At 32.1% G+C, this 19,134-nt stretch overlaps 4 protein-coding genes across 4 annotated transcripts in view; 3 read left to right on the top strand and 1 right to left on the bottom strand.

Moving 5' to 3' along the window:
- LOC105618116 (gamma-aminobutyric acid receptor subunit beta-like) overlaps window positions 1-3,867 on the top strand; it is a 7,373-nt gene extending 3,506 nt beyond the window's left edge. The window contains exons 4-9 of the mRNA XM_012199655.1: window positions 624-769; window positions 921-1,078; window positions 1,461-1,745; window positions 1,949-2,179; window positions 3,204-3,460; window positions 3,715-3,867. Coding sequence (XP_012055045.1) covers window positions 624-769; window positions 921-1,078; window positions 1,461-1,745; window positions 1,949-2,179; window positions 3,204-3,460; window positions 3,715-3,867 — 1,230 coding nt within the window. The remainder of the gene's footprint in view (window positions 1-623; window positions 770-920; window positions 1,079-1,460; window positions 1,746-1,948; window positions 2,180-3,203; window positions 3,461-3,714) is intronic.
- A 2,555-nt stretch (window positions 3,868-6,422) lies between these two features.
- On the bottom strand, window positions 6,423-9,179 carry LOC105618114 (delta(14)-sterol reductase). Its single transcript, XM_012199654.1, has 8 exons — window positions 9,030-9,179; window positions 8,451-8,664; window positions 8,111-8,370; window positions 7,676-8,027; window positions 7,318-7,616; window positions 6,967-7,220; window positions 6,779-6,903; window positions 6,423-6,706 (listed from the first exon to the last, which is right to left on the bottom strand). The coding sequence occupies exons 1-8, from the start codon at window positions 9,177-9,179 to the stop codon at window positions 6,423-6,425; spliced, it is 1,938 nt and encodes a 645-aa protein (XP_012055044.1).
- Window positions 9,180-11,385: 2,206 nt separating this feature from the next.
- LOC105618113 (heat shock factor 2-binding protein-like) lies at window positions 11,386-13,704 on the top strand. The gene is made up of 6 exons (XM_012199653.1): window positions 11,386-11,424; window positions 11,509-11,689; window positions 11,943-12,061; window positions 12,375-12,479; window positions 12,959-13,224; window positions 13,389-13,704. The coding sequence occupies exons 1-6, from the start codon at window positions 11,386-11,388 to the stop codon at window positions 13,702-13,704; spliced, it is 1,026 nt and encodes a 341-aa protein (XP_012055043.1).
- Window positions 13,705-16,670: 2,966 nt separating this feature from the next.
- LOC105618112 (monocarboxylate transporter 12) overlaps window positions 16,671-19,134 on the top strand; it is a 26,961-nt gene continuing 24,497 nt past the window's right edge. Inside the window, exon 1 of the mRNA XM_012199652.1 lies at window positions 16,671-16,769. Within this exon, the coding sequence (XP_012055042.1) occupies window positions 16,671-16,769 (99 nt within the window). The remainder of the gene's footprint in view (window positions 16,770-19,134) is intronic.

The raw sequence follows: 19,134 nt of genomic DNA, 5'->3' as shown, positions 1-19,134 counted from the left end.
AGAGAGAGAGAGAGAGAGAGAGAGAGAGAATATTTCTGATGTGGTAATAATTTTTAATCCACTTATCTGAGCTAGGCTTTGATGCAATTAATTAAATTTAATTTTCTAATCACATGAAGTTAATATTTTATTAAATTTTTAAAACAATATTTTAAATTATTATTCTATATCTTTTATTTATATTACAACTATTCATTCGAATCTCGTAATATATATGTGTATACATTTGTATACACATATGTAAATTGATATACTTGTGCTATATTGGAGACGTTTGTATTGGAATATCATATCATATATTCCAGTCAGAATACAAAATTCGTTTTCTCACCGACATTCATATCCCAGTCGCAATTTATAAATGGATTCGTATTCCCTGGGTTTGGATAACCGCTCGATCGTCAATGCGTCCAACAAAGTTTCTTTCTTTTTCATCCATGATAGCGCCGTTGTGTTGAAATGTATTTTCGAGTATCTTTTTACTCTTATTCTTATATCCTTTCTATTCTTTCCTCTTTCTGAAAACAACGAATGAATATTATGTAAATATGTTTCATATATTTGTTTTAATTAATTATAATAACAAGTTCTATTAGCAATGTTAATTATTACTTGTATTTAAGGATTATACGATAACGATGTACTTAAATCAATATTGGAAAGACGAAAGACTCGCCTTTTCGCACGAGGGTGAAGTCCTGACATTAAGTGGCGATTTCGCGGAAAAGATTTGGGTCCCGGATACGTTTTTTGCCAATGATAAAAATAGGTAATTATGATGACAAATTATATGACGTTGCAAAACCTTTAAGCATTTGTAATTATATTTTATTTTTAAAGATTTTATTTAAAAGCATCTTTCTTTTTAATCCTTTATCTCCTCAGCTTTGCCTTAACTGATTCTACTGAATTTATTGCAGCTTTTTGCACGACGTTACCGAGCGCAACAAACTCGTTAGATTATCTGGTGACGGCTCGATCACATACGGCATGAGATTCACAACGACTCTGGCCTGCATGATGGACTTGCATTACTATCCCCTCGATTCACAAAATTGTACAGTTGAAATCGAAAGCTGTACGTATTGGAATACGCATTCACATCAATTATTTGAATATTATCTATTAATATTCTCTTCTTGTAAATATTTATGTCTTTTACATAAAAAGATAAAAAAACCACAACGTACTTATTTTCTTTAGATTTTAAAAATATATATCTAAATATTGTAAAAAATCAATTTTTAAGAAATATTTTTTATCTTCTTTTAAAATTAAATTTTTTGTAGATTTACATTTCCGAAATAATGCAAATTATTATTATTATTATTATTAATTAGAATAACATTATCTAGGATATTAGTAAAAATATTATTTGAATCAATGAAAGAATGGTGAGTTTTAATGAGATGCAAATTATTCTGTTATATTTCTGTTATACTATTATTCTGAATGCTCAGATGGATACACGGTGCTTGATGTACTAATGTATTGGAAGGAAACTCCCGTTCATGGAGTTAAGGAGGCGGAATTACCGCAATTTACGATTATCGGCTATGAGACCAACGATCGAAAGGAGAAGCTGGCGACTGGCATCTATCAGAGGCTCTCGTTAAGCTTCAAACTTCAGAGAAACATCGGATATTTTGTTTTTCAAACGTATCTGCCGAGTATACTAATCGTGATGCTTAGCTGGGTCAGTTTCTGGATCAATTATGAAGCTACCAGTGCAAGAGTAGCTCTTGGTACGTCTTAAAAATAATTTCATCGAATTGTTTAACTAGATTTCCATTAATTAGATTTCCATTAAATCCGAAATTACTTATTTCTTCTCTCGTAATAATAAACTTTTAGCTTTCCGATTTTTATCTTTCAATAAATTGTTGAAAAATTTTTTTCTTATTACAGGCAAATATAAACTGTGTAATATATCAGTCTTTTTTTTCAGGCATCACGACCGTTCTAACCATGACAACCATATCGACAGGTGTTAGAAGCTCACTGCCACGGATCAGTTACGTGAAAGCTATTGACATCTACCTGGTGATGTGCTTCGTTTTCGTGTTCGCGGCCTTGTTAGAATATGCGGCGGTCAATTACACGTATTGGGGCGCCAAAGCGAAGAAGAAGATTAAAAAGAAAGAAACCGATGAGAAGAAAATACTATCTTCTAAAACAGGTAAATTAAGCCGAATATCGGATCAATAATTTTGTGGCGATTATATAGCCACAACACTTATGTTAAATAAGATTCCGACTTTCTCTAGCATGAATATAATAAAATCAATATTTTTTTTATTCTTATATAAGTAAGTTTTTATCAAAATCATAGATTATCTCTTGCTTTGGTATCTGTCTTTACTGCATATAATTTTATCTATATGAGTAATTAAGCGAGAATTAACTATTTAATAGTTAATAATAGATAGTTATTTCAAATTTTTTCGAAGACAATGTCATTTCGAAAAAAATATTACGAGATAAAAATGAAGTTTTAAAATATCGGTGGATAAGATAATTGATCCAAAGGAGTGATGAGTAACAATATAGATAAGTACATACATATAATTATAACGATGTTATTAAAAAAATCTATAATAAATAGTTCGTATAAGTACAGACAGCACACAATATTTATAAATATTTACAAAAATATTTATAAGATTTATTTTAAATATTTTGTAAATATTTTTGTGGTCTTAGATTACACGGATCATAAACATTTATTGAGTTGTCCGGAAAGTTCGTGCCGACTAACCTATATAATTTAATAAATGTATACTAAAATTTAAATCTTCTGCGTTTCAATTTTCCTTCAAAATCGGCACGAACTTTCCGGGCAACCCAATATTGTAAATATTATGGAATATTTATTGTAAATGCTATGAAAATACTTAGAGATTATACTTAGAAAATACTGAGACATTATAATCTAAATAAAAAATACCTAGAAATATTTATTTATATTTATCAAATATTACATAAAATATTTAGTCTATATTTAATAATATTTCGAATAAAGCTTTATTTATATAAAATATCTATATAACATTTCAAAAAATAAATATTAATAAATATTTATCATATTTCATGCTGTCTGGATACACATTTAATAATTTTATTTAACCGATCCTTTAATACTACTAAATTTCTTAAAATTTATATTATTTTTTACTTATTCGATCAATCCAATTTCGTTTCAGGGAGCAAAGTCAGTTCGCCTTTTCCTGGCTCCACGGACGCGGATATCATAGAACTTCAGGACCTCAGAATGTCACCTCTGCCGAGCATTAGAAATAGGTCAGGGATAGTCAGCGCTTCATCGACTTTGGGAGCTGGAAGGGACCATGACCCGGCCAAGTTTCCGCCGAGTTTTCGTATGTCCAGGACTGCCGCTTACAATACGCATAGTCGAAACAGCGGTCTTAGATACAGAGGTCCAAGACCGCATAAGCCAAAGGTATTCGAAGGCATGTCTTAGACAAATGCAACTATATAGAAAATATTTAGGGAATGTTTCAAGTATTTTCGTTGCCTTTTAGCAGTTTACATTTTTTTTTGTAAAAAAGATATTTAAAAATTATAAAAAATGTAATGACCGCACAAAATGGAAAGAATGATAAGTCATTCCTAAATTTGTAAATCGTTTTTAAAGTTTAAATTTAAAATTAAAATATATTTAAGTCTAAATATAATTGCAATTGAATCTTGTAGATGTTACACGTTCTACGTAGAGGAGCTTCCGTGTTACGTGTGTCAATGCCGAAGATCAAGGATGTGAACGTGATAGACAAATACTCGCGAATCATCTTCCCAGTCAGCTTCATGCTGTTTAATGCCGTGTATTGGATCTTCTACTTCTTCTGAGCGGCGAACGGATATTAAAAACTGAATTCCGCTCGGCCTCGTATGCGCCTAAAAAGGACCAATCGATTCGGGAGGATCCTTTCAAATCTTCTTTATCATGACCATCGAATTATGTGCAATATTTTTCACGGGGTCCACCGAATATTAGCAGGTGATGAAAGTACTGAATCGAAAGTACTGCCACGAAACATTTATCGATAAAAATAGAACGGGGGACTCGTGTGTGCCAATAGAGATTTACGAGATTTTCGTTAATTAGAAAGTATATCATATATACATATATAACGATATATAAGCAATACGGACGAGCGACAATATGTTCCTAATGAAGCATGATAACTTTGTCATGTTCGTACAAGAAGGGTTAATAGGTGAACAATAAAATTTGCGATATTGAGAAACAAATTGGAATGAGATACTTGTGTCCGATGATAAAAATGATCTAAGTCGTATATTTTATTCCTGAAATGTTTTTATATATTAAAAAATTGTTTATTATATGTCAAAAAATATATTATATTACTTAATGATTTAACATAAATAATACCTAAAATACCTTTCTATTCTTTCTGTTAATTTTTTCTTAATCAAATAAAGAATAAATTTCAATCTTCTTTCCTAGTCTTCCAGACGTTAGATTTAATAATGTTTAATAGAGCTCAAAATTTTACATATCGCTCTCTTGCTTTAAAAGTAACATAACTCAAAAAATTAAGTTTCTCAGAAAAGGAAAAAACTATTTTTCAAATTGATCGAAAATTATTTGACTAATCAAATGTATCAGCAAAAAGAATGTATTCTTAACATGATCAAATGACATTTTTGTAATGATAAAGCATTTTCATTCATAAAATAATATAAACTCGAATATATATTATTTTTATATTTGTGATATTAGTTTACACACTTTGATTCACTTTCATGATTACAAGGGCTCGTTTTTATGTAAAAAGATTCTCTGGCTCTTAATTCCACAAAATAGATTTAAGGAAGATGTTAAAAGTGCGTAAATAACGGATCAAGTTAACCGTTCAAATAAAGCGACTGATAAAATAAAAGAATTAGATATCAGTATAATAAATAATAATTTGTAGAAATACATTGAAAATATAACGAATGGATCGGTAATAAACATAATTCTTTCTACACATTATAAGTAATTTTCTTAATTGTCATTTTTCATTTACACAATTTGTAGATATGGATTATATTAGATATCGTTACGTACAAATATGAGATATTTTTCTTCAAAACAAAATTGCAATAAAATGTTATGTAGAGAGTACATTTGTGGCTTAACGATAATTTTTAAATATATAATTTTAAGAAATAAATATAACTATATATAAAAATAAAATAAATACGTATAATAATTTGGGCAATTAAACACGTGTCTACCATGAATAGATGTACAGATATACAGAAGTTTGTTTTCATTTTATAGTGAGACATACATGCAATTTCGAAAAATTTTTATTTTTTAGAAGTAAATAATATTTGTTAGATAGAAGAATATATGTAAAATAGAGGATATTCTCTATTAACAATTGGCTAAGACATTTATTGATTTACAACGTAAGAATATTAAATTTCTGTTTGTCAATTATGTTACAGACAAATGGACATATTTTTAACAATTCAATTTAACGAATTGTTTTTATAATAATTAGATGTACGTGTATATATACGAGCAATTTAATAAAAAATAAGTGTACAAATATACATACTACATATTTTTATATTATTAACAATCCGTGTAATACTTTTAATCCCGTTTAAGTTACAGTAACATTTTTTTTTACTTATGACCACTTCTTATTTACTTTGTGGCTTTCTCGTAACTTGTTATATATAATTTAATTTAGAAATTTAGAATCTCGTAATATTATTTCATATATGGCTTCTATATAGACTCCTAATCCAAAAATATAACTACACGAACTATTAGAGACTCCAAAAAATTATAATTATAAGTCTATATTGGAAACAACTATATTAGAATTACAAGATAAACACAAAAAAATAGATGAGAATATATTTTATTAAAAAAATCATGTCTTTTAAAGAATGCTTATCATAGTCTCTATAATAATCATAATTGTACACTTATGCCGTTCTAATTTATAAAAGTATAAAATTTCTTAATTTATATTTTTAAGTTTATAATGCTCGATATTACAGGCACATGTCTTAACAAATATACTATGCATATACTTATCCTACAAATACATAAGTTTTCTCTTTATCAAAACATGTGTCATAATGGTCACTTCTCATCACATATATGGAGATTCATATTATAAACTTAAATATATATATATATATATATCTCTCTCTCTCTAATGTGATATTTGTCAATATTATCAAAATATTTTTGGCTCTTATCCGATTCTATATTTGTATACTTTATAATACTATATCACTACATCATCTCATAAAAATATCGTAAAATGCACAAAATTAGAGATCCTATAAAATATAATGAACGTTATCTTCTGTGATAACTGATATAGAATTTGGTATTTAAAAAATACCACGCTATGCGTTCTGTTATCTTAAAATATACGTTTCAAAATCATGTACTTCACACGCGAACAATACTGCTCCCATGCATATCCATAGCGCATCTGACAACGTTTATTGTCTCTCACAGCTCTATAAGCGAGTACTAATGTACAACAGATCGCGGTGTAGTATGGTAGAATGTCATTTGCTAAGCCAATACTCGCAATAGACCAATGCATTATAACATCACCCAAATAATTGGGATGTCTCACATGACCCCATAAACCGGACAACATCAACTTCTTTCCTCGTGATGTCGGGATGGTTTCTAAATCTGTAAATTTTAAAAATATAAGTCTATTTTGACAAAAAAAAAAGAATCATTATTTTTCATCTTTACACTTACAAGGTACTGTTGATGAAATTGGATTCTTTCTGAACTCATCTTTCCGCAAATTACTAGTGTAATACAAAACATATCCCATTATAAAGCTCAAAATAGATAACCCAACAAAGTAATCAAGTTTCATTCTGAAAATGCATTAAATAAAAAATATTAAAATATTACTTAATATATTTATTTATTAAACTTACTTTTGATATAATATAAATCTTGTAGTGAGAGTCGTCAAGAATGGGTACAACAAATGACTAACACATGTCATGTATCCGGTTCCCTCGTACATTATTGTAAAGGACGTAAAGATAGTAGCTTCGTATATTAATCCATGTAGAATATAAAATAGTTGCAACAAGATAACTAATAATGTAGCTACATCAAGTTTCTCAATATTTGGACTCTTTATATTGCCAACAACTTTAAGGGCGATGGCTGTGTTCACGATCAACTACAAAATAGAAAATATAATTGTAATCACATTCAACTTAATTATTATTATGTATTGTATAATCCATGCGAAAATAAAAACATAAAATAACACTTACTGTGCCAATGAGAGAAGCTCGTATTAACAGCAGTTTGAAATCCAAAGTGCCAATTCGTGGATTAATTTCTCTACCCTGCCAAAAATTGTATATCTTGCTGTTGGTTGATGCGTATATATTTAGATTGATTACTGGAGCTTTTCCTGCCTTAATATACAATCCCAAAGCTAAAATCGTTCCCACAATCCACGCACTGACAGACAACTGCACGATATTATTCAGAATGTATTCACTAATCGGTATATTCATGTATACACATAAACCAAATCCCATCATAGCCACTATAGCACTCAAAAAGCCTGAAAAATTAAAAAAACATTAAAATAATGTAATTAAAAATCACACTATTAAAATGTACCATTTATGCGATATTGGAGTCTTCCAATTTTACTCTGCTGTCCATCTATGATTTTTCCAATCGGTATAATCGAAATACAAGCCAATAATGTTAAAAATGCAATATAAGACAGCAACGTATATAAATTTATATAAGACTTCACATCAGCAGAAAGTTTTATAAGTGCAGATTTGCATTGTCCTTTTGAGCATAAGAGTTGTGGTAAGATTACGGACATTGGTAATATAAATGTGAGGAAAACTGTCCCAACCCATCCACCCCATTCTTGCGGTTTATCAACTCTATTTATTTCTTTCTCACGTTTCACAACCGTTTCCCATTTTTCGCCTTCCTGTAAAGTTTTTGTTATATCCTGAAACAATTATCGATATAATACATATTATTCTATTATAAAGCTTAAAAGGAGGAATAAAATAATAAATTATTAAAACATACTTGATCTCTTTGCATTGAGTATCCTCTTTCTTTTTCTCCCAGAGGATAATCTTGTACATAACTTTTCCTTTCCACTGGAAGCGAGGCAGCTCTATCAATACTTCTTAATATAATCGATTTATATTCTTGCTCAGTCTTCAGAAGCGATGGTCTATGTGTTACAGTCATAATTTCCTTCAAACGTTGCTGCAGAGGCAACGAATCAGTTGGACTCTCATTCGGTATCTTTATGTCGCTTCCTTTATGATTGCTCGTTTTATCTGTTCATGAATAGGAACAAATTTGCATGAATATTAGAATACAAGCAGCAAATGTTGCATATCAAAAAGATATTTCCTACCTCTTTCGACATCTATACGAGACAGAGATATTTTAGCGAGACGTGTGCTACGAATAGGTAATTTCCTAGTCGTAGATGATGGCGATCTTCCAGGAGATCTGTGCGACTGTCTTCCAGGCGATCGCCTACTTGGTGATTTCCTACTAGGAGAACGTCTTGTAGGGCTTTTTGTTGCTCTGTTTGTTCTCGTCGAGATTCTCCCTATTCTCTCAGCCTTTGAGGATAAAAAATTATATATATAATATATATATAAGATAAAATTTAGTCTTAAATTCATTTTATATATTCCTTGTTCTCTAAAACTTTTAGAATGAATGTTATTTTAAAGAGTGAAATCTTAATCTATTCTTAAAGATTGAAAATTAAACCATTCTTTTTCAAGACTAGCTCAATTTTTATTCTTTCGAATCAGATTCTACTCTAAAGAATTTAGAGAATAATATATAATTTTATACTATATAACAGTATACTATATAATAGTATAATAGTATAATTTAAAATTAAACTATATTAAAATTAAAATTATACTATATAATAGTATAATTTTTAACAATGTTCCTCCAATCATTAACAAATTACCTTTATATCATTTTCTTTAACTGTATACTCAATGCCTGTTTCAAAGTGTATCTTATATCGATCACCTCTGACGTTGAGAATCTTTCCCTTATAATATTCAGAGGTATTCGGATGCTTGGCAAGAACTTCTTCACCCTCCGAAAACTTCATTGTGAGATTTATATGCGAGACCTACATATATATTTGAAAGTTAACTCAAACTTGATTACAATTATTTGTTAATTAAATCTTTCCTAGCTAATGTTTCATGTGTGCACATGTTTTATATATATATATACACATATGCATATATGAGTGTGTGTATACATATAACGCACAAAATAATTAAGAAAGCAAGATTGGCAAGCTAATTAAATCGATTGAACTTATATAAGTTAGATTTAATGCAAAATTAAAGATAGCTTAAAAACGATCGATTATCATTTTACAATGAGAAGTTTCGTACACAAGAGCCTCGATGAATAACTAAGCGACGTAGGAATTTCTCCGGTCGAAAAGCGCGGGTGCCGCGTAAGTATCGTAACCGCCCGTTCGAAGGCTACGTAAATGTAAACGATCGTAGGATCGGCGGCGATACGCGGGAAAGTGTCGGTGCGCGTTCTCAAAGCGGGCTCTCGATTGGAATGTGTCTCCAAGGCTCAGTCCGGGATCGCGATGGTTGGCTCGCGAGTACTCTACTTACTATGCCGTGCGGTCTCCAACGATGGGTTTCACTTGGCAAATATCCGAGATGCTGTGAAAAATAATAAAACTTCCACAAGTCGCGAAGCGTAAACGCTTGTTACCACTCTGGCGCATCGTAGGACAACTGGGGGAGGGACGCGCGAGCGCGGGACGCAGTAGAGGCACGCAACATGCATGCCGTGCGTTCCGAAACTCATTCGAGTTAAGCCACGCGAGAAATCGATCGCGTCGCCATTACGTCAATATGGCGCGTTCACAATTCACGCGACATTATTCGCGTATGTTCGGTAACTAGAGTGTAGATATGTACGAAGTCCCTATCTTATCGCAGCGAACGGAAGCCACTCCACGGCGGAATGTCGCCGGTGATTTAGCACGGTCTCTTGTGTCTTTTGCATAGCATGCACGATTTTGCGATCGACTTTGAATTCAGCGTCTCATATTTTGAGATAACTTGGAGAGATTAAGAAAAGAATAATAAAAAAATAATAAAAGAATTTATTATCCTTCAAAGACATCATCCTAAAAAGTGTTATCAATTTATTATTCTTTATTAATAATAAAGAATAATAAAGAATTAATAATTAATAAGAAAAATAACTGAATTATTCCAAAATCTATGTAATACATTGCATTATTTTACTAAAGTATGTTGGAATTATGATATTCTCTAAAATTTTTTGTATATCTCACGTTAAAAATTTTTAAAGAGTGGAAATTATGCATAAAATAATAGTATGTAAAAATTACCTTAAATTACTTTAATTTTCGCATTATATTTAAAAATTTTCTTTTTATATAATTTTATATATCTGTATACTTCGGATATTAAATTATTACATACATTTTAATTTATGTACATGTATTCCTATTTTTTTAAATTTATTTATATTCTACGCACCTAAAATTATAAATAGAATTTCAATCTGAATTAGTATCATCATAGAGTGATCATATACATCACTCAAAAATGAACTTAATAACAAGCATTAACGAAAATTAAAAAGTAAATTTTTTTTTAAATGTATTGTGATGAAAGATAGCATTTAAAAGGAATTATGAGATAGCATTCAAAAAGAAAAGAAATGCTATTTTCAAAGGAATACCTTGTATTGTATTCGAAGTATATCTCGAGGTAACATAATTCGTGCTTCTTTTTGATGAGATTGCGCACGTATAATTTCAGTAATTACGGTACAATCTGCCCAGTAAGTTAACCAAATGCAATTGAAGTCAAAGCGTTGCTGAAGATATAATTTTCCCAGATATAATTAAAAACCAGATATTATTTTTGTGAAATTATCTCTTATGAAAAAAATTCTGAAGATTAATTAATTGTTTTAAATGAAGACATCCAACGTCGCTCAATTATATCTATATTAATTTTCATAAATCTTAATATTTATTTATGCGTAAATATTTATGTCGTTAATATAATTTCGCATTTCTAAATTCTTATAGCACATCGCATGCAAAAACAACGAATAGCGTAAAAATTGTAATATTATTAATCGCGAATTTAATTAGGTTACAGAAACATCAAAAATTAAAATCGTGACATTACATGTGTTTGTCATATTGCAGCAGAATTCTGCGAATTAATCTGAAAAATATTTGCATACAACTATTGTGAGATTGTTTTATTCTTCCTCGATAACGCGAAAACGCATATATGGACGAATTTAATTTAGAAAATGAACATGAACTCCTAGTGCGTATTTTATTTGCATTATTGTAGCGCTTGTTGTTATATATATTAATTTTCGTTTGCGATTTTAAATTTTTCTTCGAACAGAATTCCTTGGAGACAATTTTGAACTCCACCGAGTGTAATTTGCACGAATTTATAGACGACATTCCACAGATTTTTGCGACTGATAATCTCAAAGCTGTATCACATAAAGAAGAGACAAATGGAGAAAAAACACATACACTTTTCGATAAATTCTCAACATCTTCTGTTAATGCGTCAAAAGGTTGCATTTTTTGCAAAAAAAGATTTCAATTTAATATCATATTGCATGGAAATGTAAAATACTGAAGTAAATATTGTAGTTGAAAATTGATACAACACGTTAGATGTGATGCTTCAGCTTGTAGTATATCTCATAAAATTCATATCTTATTATTATATCTTTGCGTGTGATTAGCGTAAGATTATATTCATACAAGCTTTTTTCACTCTAATTAAGATTAAATATCGGGTTCATTATATATCTTTACTTTTAGATAATACGAATGAAATTGTAGCATTGAAATCAAAATGCGAAGAACTGCATACTCAAATAGAGTGTCTAACGAAAGAGAAAGAAGAAGCATTCGAGGAAGTAGAACGTCTGAAAGATCAAGTAAAGCTTTATCTCGATACTGATAGATGCTGTTATCTCCATTAATTATTATTATCAGTGTTATTTTGTACGTGTTTTCTTGCGTTTATGTATCTTATTGTAAATACCAACAGTATTTGCTTGTTACTGTTTTGGAAACGCTGCAAATAGAATGTCTTCATTATTTTACATATTTTCTTGCGCTTATGTATCCTATTGTAAATACCAATAGTATTTTTACTTGTTACTATTTTAGAAACGGTGCAAATAGAATAGCTTCGTAATTAATTAAAATACCACTTGTTAATTTATTTGTGTTTGCCATATCATGCAGATATTAAGTCAGAGTACTTATTGCACAAGCCTTGGTGCAGTATTAGGTAACTTGACATGGCGTGCTTCTAGGTTTCCGCAAATAGTCGACACTTGGTTATCGAACGTAAGTATACGTTGATAATATTAAGTAAAATGGCGTAGAAATTTTGTTGCATTATAAATACATAATAGAAGATAAAGGATAAAAATCTTTAAGTTATATAATATTGCAAGTTTTTCTACATTATCGAAAAAATTATACATGGATGTGTAATTAAATAATTTAAGTAGATATATAATTAAATGTGTAAAAATAAATTTCCAAAATATAATTTTACTTTTTTAAATATATTCTAATTGTTCTATAAATATAACAAAATTAATTCTATGAATAACATTTAAATATAATATAAAGTTCATTTACATATAGAATTCATTTAATTACATTTATAGTTAGAATACATTTATAAAGAAGAATAAAGAAGACAGAAATAGAATACCTTTGAAATTTATATATAATATTATTCTATCTATAAATTATCTATAAATTCATTTTATCTATAAATTAAATTAGTCCTAATTAATTTAATTAATTTGTCGCAGTTTCAGAGTAAAATAGGAGAATTCTTGTCGATAGTGAATGGGACTTTTGGTGCATTCGTTAATACTTACAGAAGCGCATTTCCTCCTACGAGCAATGTTGAGTACCAATTTGTAATGGGCCTCCTCGGTATCGTCACCAATATATCCGCAAGCCCGGAAGGTCGTGAATTTTTAATTACAAATTCTAGCGGAACGGAATTTGTGCAAAAATTAATTAAACTAACGCCCGAATTACCGTCGGCATCTGGAACGATATCTTTGAAAAGGTATTCGCATAAAGAATTATTTTGTTGCACTTCCAAAGCTGGATAAGATAGCTGTTTCCAGCTATCTTATCTTTCTTCTCGATTTCCATATATGGTACACCAATATTTCCACATTTGATTGGAGAAAATAAAACTTCGATAATATCTCAAGATCGCAATTACAGATTAATGTTAATGATCCTGTATAATGTAAGCATGAATAAAACTGGCTTACAATATCTGCTCGAATCACGAGTTGAAGACACGCTAAGTCATTGTTTGGATGATGAGGCATCTTCGGAGGAGATGCAGTTGCTCTGTCTTCGCGTTCTACAATCCGTCACTTATGATCTCGACAAACCGAAATATATTCATAATTTGATTACAGCAATTCCAATCGAAAAAATCGAGATTATGACGTCTGCGAAACGGAGCGACATAAGCAATGCAGCGAAACAAGTCATCAAATATTTACGGCATAGTCAAAAAATTACAAAGTGATTATTAAAACCTAACGCATTCGTATAGATGCGTCATGTCTTCTGTGATTCGTACAAAAATATGTATAAATAATAAATATTTAATATGTATACATTTTTTCGCAGGAGATGATTAAACTGCAATTAATTTCAGATTATTTTTAAAAGTAATTTTGTTTTAACAAGATAACTGTTCTCTGAAATCAATTTTATTTTATAATAAAAAAAGTAATATTTTATTAATTACATGTTTAAAATATATTGACAATAACATTTATAAGTTGCAATGTGAGAAATATTTTTATTATTACGATATTTTCAATGTATTAATATTCATTAAATTTGTTTGATTTTAGTTTTTGTTCTTATAAATAATCCGCAAGTTATACTATATATAAAATATATTTATTTCAAGTTAAAAAAATAAACGATTAATAAAACCAATTTCTTATATTTTACAAAACGTTTAATTGCACATTTAAAATATATTGATATAATTATGATTGATATAATTATATAGATTGCGATGTTTATACAAATATTTTTGTAATTGTGATATTTTTAATGTATTCGATGTGTAACAACTCGTTAAGTGCTTGATTTTTGCTTTTATAAATAATCTACAAATTATACATGGTATATATGTTATGCATCAGACTGAAACGGTGAACTTTTAAGCGAGTTCCCTTCCCTATTATTACAATAATAGATTATGGCCAGACTGTAGACTATCCTTAGAGCGTATGTGGCTACCGTGAGGGTGGTCGACGATATCGATCTGCAAAGAACAAAATGAAAGTGATTGTATAGGATGTAATGCATTACGATAAAAAAAAGTCAATATTTTATATGATGTAACAATAGTCCCATAGCAATATTAATAAACATATTATATAGCAAAGGCATAGTAAATTATACGGTAATAATGCATAATAATGCATGAAGCGAATCAAAGTTTTGAATAATTAAATTTTCCATGATAGTAATAGAAAATGCAATTTACGTATTGCTCCTAGTGCTTACTATTCCAACATCGTAATTTATATTTATGAATCCGACAGTTAATACATTTAAAAAATGCTCTTTTAAAACCTGCTCTTTATAACAAATTATTTATAAAAGGAAGCGAAACACATACGTCAGTTGTACTGACCCAGCAGATATATCGAGGTAATGACCGATCGCTCCAAATAAAAGTTTGCATACGTCCATAGATGTTCGATCGTGCACAATTATCTTAATTTAAATTTTCTTAATTTAAATAATATATACAAACTCTCTCTAAAAATATTACGAGATTCAAATTCTATCTGTAGAAATGGAATATAAAGCAAAAAATTTGCAGTAAAAAATGGATAACTTAATTCCTACAAGTAAAATTGTTCTTTTCATGAATAGAACGAATAATATATTTTATACAAATATATAATTATAAAATAAAATAAAAATTGAAAGTTTTTCCTCTTCGTTGAATCTTAAATTTAAAAAATATGTGTTTTTTGCCGAGTAATACTCTTACGACTGTCCCTGCATTTCGTATATAGGAAAGCTATCGAGTTCCGCGAATAATGCACTTTTCACGGATTTTCTCCGAGGACGCTCCTGACCACCACCGTAAAATATCGATCGGCAAGGAGAGTTTCGCACGCGAGCGGGCGTGCGCGCGGTCCGCAGAAGATCGCGCCGGAGCTCGGCGCGGCGCGACGCGGCGCCGCGCCGCGGCGTCGTCGCGTCCAGGGATTGGTGCACGCGCGGAGAGCGCGACGGCGTGGCGGGGACACGCGCGCCGCGTCGGGACGTCGGGCGTCCGACGTCGTGCAAGCCATACGGCAGGCAGAGGCCAAGGAGGACCTAGGACAGGCGACGGCCGGGCGGTCGTTTTATTGATCCTGGGGCGCCGCGGCGCTACCCACTCGCGGTGGGGTAGAGCCTGCTGGCGAGAGGAAATTTCTTCTGCCTGGCGAGGGGGAGACCTCTCTTTTCCGGCCTTCCTCTTTTTTATCTTCGCGTAGTCCAAAATTCCGACTTCTCCCCGATTTATCGCCGATACTTTACTCCGCGATCGCGCCTCGCGAGTTCTTTCCTCCTCGCGGTGCAACCTGGAGCCGGCCGGTGGGTGTGTGCGACAAGTCGTGGTCGTCGTCCTCGTCGAGACGTCGGTACCAACGTTTCTTGGTAGCACTCAGGAAAAACGGGCGCGATCGATCGTCGTGGGAGGCGGACACACCGGTGAACCAGTGACCCAAGAGACTATCGACAAAGTTTTTCCTCGTGAAATATCCATGCCGGTAGGGTATCGTAACGTGACCGAAGAGCTTTTAGTAACTTTCTAGAATCTACAAAGAATTTACGAAGGATTTGTGCTGCGATAACAACAAACTATTATTATTGTTTCTGAAGAAGGTTGAAAATTTCGAAGATTTATAGGAAGACAATTGGTGGTCATATGTTTTACATATGTCTACTATTGTCGAAGCTAGTGCAGGCCAGTCGAGATATCGACGAGGTTGGCCTGATTCGATGTCACTTCGGAAACCATCCTCAAACGTTGCCGTGCAAATAGTGACAGATAAAGGTTCGTCCGTAAGTACTTCGAATTATCACGATGAGAAACGTAAGATCTACGTAAGATCCTAAAACTTGTCACCGCCGGATTTGCAAGCGCTAAGCTCTCAAACGCCGGTGGACGACAATCTCTCAAAGGGGTGCAAGAGAAAGAAGAGGGACAAGCGCGTGTTTCGCACATTTCGATCGTCTTCGCACGATCGATTCTCTCGATCGTTCCTTGCGAGGCAAATGGACGTAGACATGACCGAGGAAGCTGAGTTCCGTAGAGTTCCTGCCCGGCTGACGCTGATGGAGGCATCGTAAGTCATCGGTGGGAGGGCTACGCCGATCTGAGGAATCGGTCGATCGGTCGGTTAGGTGCCACCAGCGCCTCGGTTTCGACGGAAGTCGGGCCCCGTCCCTCGTCTGGGAGGCGCTGAAATGGGCCCCGCCACCAGCCGCGAGCAAATCGGCGAGCAGATCGGCGATGATTACGGCCTACAGATACATCCGAATCCTACGATCGTGGCGAATAATGTCGTAAGTTTCTCCGTTTTAAGCTTCCATTTGCTTTTGATTTTTTTCTTCATTTTCTTTTCTTTTCTTTCAAGACAATAGGGAGTTTTTGCAATACCATTTATCCAGATACAGTGAACGCTAAAGTCAGGTTAACTTCTTCTTAACAATTAATGAAGAAAAGGATAATGTAACTTTAGCATTTACCGTATCTGGATTCATATTATTGTAAAAACTCCATAATATCCTGATTCTCCTAGATAAGATAAAGGATATCTTTATTTTTTCTTATCCTTTTCATTACATAATTTTGAACGAAATGATTTTGTTGAAATATTTAAAAATTTAGTTAAATATAGGAAATAATTTTGTGCGTTGTGTTGTGTTGTTGGATCATTGATAATAATAGAAAACTGGAAGAACACTTAGATGAGAAAAAGACTGCAAAAAATTTTAACATTCTAATAACAGTTTACGTTCTACATAATTATTTTGATGATTCAAACAAAATTCTTTTCAGATCTATATTCAGCTAAATATTTTAGCAAAACTGTTCTTTCTGTGCAGAAAAGCTTTTTTCCGCGACTATCGATAGACAGATATAAATACACTCTACTGTATGCGATTTTGTAATGCTATTCTATTTACGAGTCGTAAATAGAATAAATTTCTGTTATTTTTATTGCGGTTTACGTTGTATCGGTAATCTGGAATTGTAAAACTGTAATATGAGAGTTGCATAGAAAGATTATATTTATTAAACTCTAAAATATATTCTAAAATATATTAAGAGTATTTGATTTCTCCGGTTTGTTCAAATCCATATAGATAAAAATTAATAAAATACGATGTTGCATCGGCTTTAATTATAGCAGATTAACAAAAAATAGTCCATACATTTGTATTCTTTATTTTATTTTAACATACATATAATCCTGATTCATTATTTTAATCAGTGTTAAATAACGATCCAATATTAATGCGGCAGGATGTTTTGGTCGATTATTCTCTTAAAACTTTGCTTGTTTCTAGGGAGTTAAATTTGTTTTAAGTCTTTGTAATTTATATAAACCTAGGAAATTTAAATGATATTTTTATCTGTTGCTTCACTTCATGAAAAATTCAATTTTTGTAATCTCTCAAGTCGAGTATATTTTTAGCAATGCCTTCACAGATCATTTTTATTATTCATATCGTCGATTATTAAGATATACGGATTAAACTCTGAAAGTATATGTGAAACAACTATATTCAACATAAATAATATTCACATTTCTTACAAGTTTTCAACGAGAATGGGAATCATTTGATTCCTGCAAACACGTTGCGGTAATATCGCATTAGATATCGTTATCGCGGTTAACGCCGGTACATATCGCGTCAGTAAAATGTCGGTATTACCGTGTGCAATAATTAAAATAATATATGTATAGAAGTTCCATGGCTCGAATCATGCACATGTATAGATCGTGACGAAGAACACTTGCAATTTTCTCCCTTGTTAATCTCACCGGACGAAACTTTGTCGTTCCTTCGAAATTATTACGTTATCGCTCATCGTGATTTAATGTGAACTATTAATTCGCTCTTGCATTTTGAAATTTGGCACGTTTCAACAGCATTGCGACAAGATTCAAATCGACATGCAGGTGAAACATGGCATTGCGTGAAATAGCCTACAGGACGTTTTCTCTCTTTCCATGCATTATTCTTCAATGCATAGATTTCTTGGCAGATTTCCAATCGATTTTTACTCAACAAAAATGTAGTTGGATGTCATTGTCTATATTTAGACATCTTATCTTTCAATGCTAAATCTCTTTGTAACAGAAGATGCACGTCGATTCAATCGAAGAATCCGTGAATGAAGTTTCTGACGTATTTCTGACATCCTGATGTACATCTGTTCTATACATTACGTTTTTTATAATCAAAGTCATTAGAGTTCGCGTACTGGCTCTAGGTACCATAATTACCGTAATTATTCACATGTGACTAGATAATCTCACACGTCATAATAATTTGAGAAAGAGAGAGAGAAACAGATCGTTGCTCGGGAAATCGATTTTGAGAACGCTCTAAATAAATTATATCATGCAGAACTTTGTACTCGTCGCCAACTGTGGTTCAACTGCTTTGTGAACGCATGAACACATACCGGTGAATAACGCGCCGCCGATCGCGTTTAGAGCGACAGGGCGAAAGAGTGCGGGAGGGTGCGACAGAGAGGGAAGTAAGAGAGAGAGAGAGAGAGAGAGAGAGAGAGAGAGAGAGAGGAGGAGGAGAGAGAGAGAGTAGTAGAGAGTAGACGCGACGGACGGACGGACGGGTACGGGGGTACGGGGGACGGACGAACGGAAGGGAAGGAGGAACGGAACGGGTCGGTAAC

The sequence above is a fragment of the Atta cephalotes genome (assembly GCF_000143395.1).
Source record: "Atta cephalotes unplaced genomic scaffold scaffold00015, whole genome shotgun sequence".
Lineage (NCBI taxonomy): Eukaryota > Metazoa > Arthropoda > Insecta > Hymenoptera > Formicidae > Atta > Atta cephalotes.
This window is presented reverse-complemented; position numbering and strand designations above follow the sequence as displayed.

Excerpts from the sequence above, each read along its gene's own strand:
- LOC105618114 (XM_012199654.1), bottom strand. The coding sequence starts at position 9,179 with ATGAAGTTTTCGGAGGGTGAAGAAGTTCTTGCCAAGCATCCGAATACC. Across the intron at positions 8,665-9,029 it reads TTAAAGAAAATGATATAAAG|GCTGAGAGAATAGGGAGAAT; the intron begins GTAATTTGTTAA and ends TTATCCTCAAAG. Across the intron at positions 8,028-8,110 it reads ACTCAATGCAAAGAGATCAA|GATATAACAAAAACTTTACA; the intron begins GTATGTTTTAAT and ends TAATTGTTTCAG.
- LOC105618113 (XM_012199653.1), top strand. The coding sequence starts at position 11,386 with ATGGACGAATTTAATTTAGAAAATGAACATGAACTCCTA. Across the intron at positions 12,062-12,374 it reads TAGAACGTCTGAAAGATCAA|ATATTAAGTCAGAGTACTTA; the intron begins GTAAAGCTTTAT and ends CATATCATGCAG. Across the intron at positions 13,225-13,388 it reads GGAACGATATCTTTGAAAAG|ATTAATGTTAATGATCCTGT; the intron begins GTATTCGCATAA and ends TCGCAATTACAG.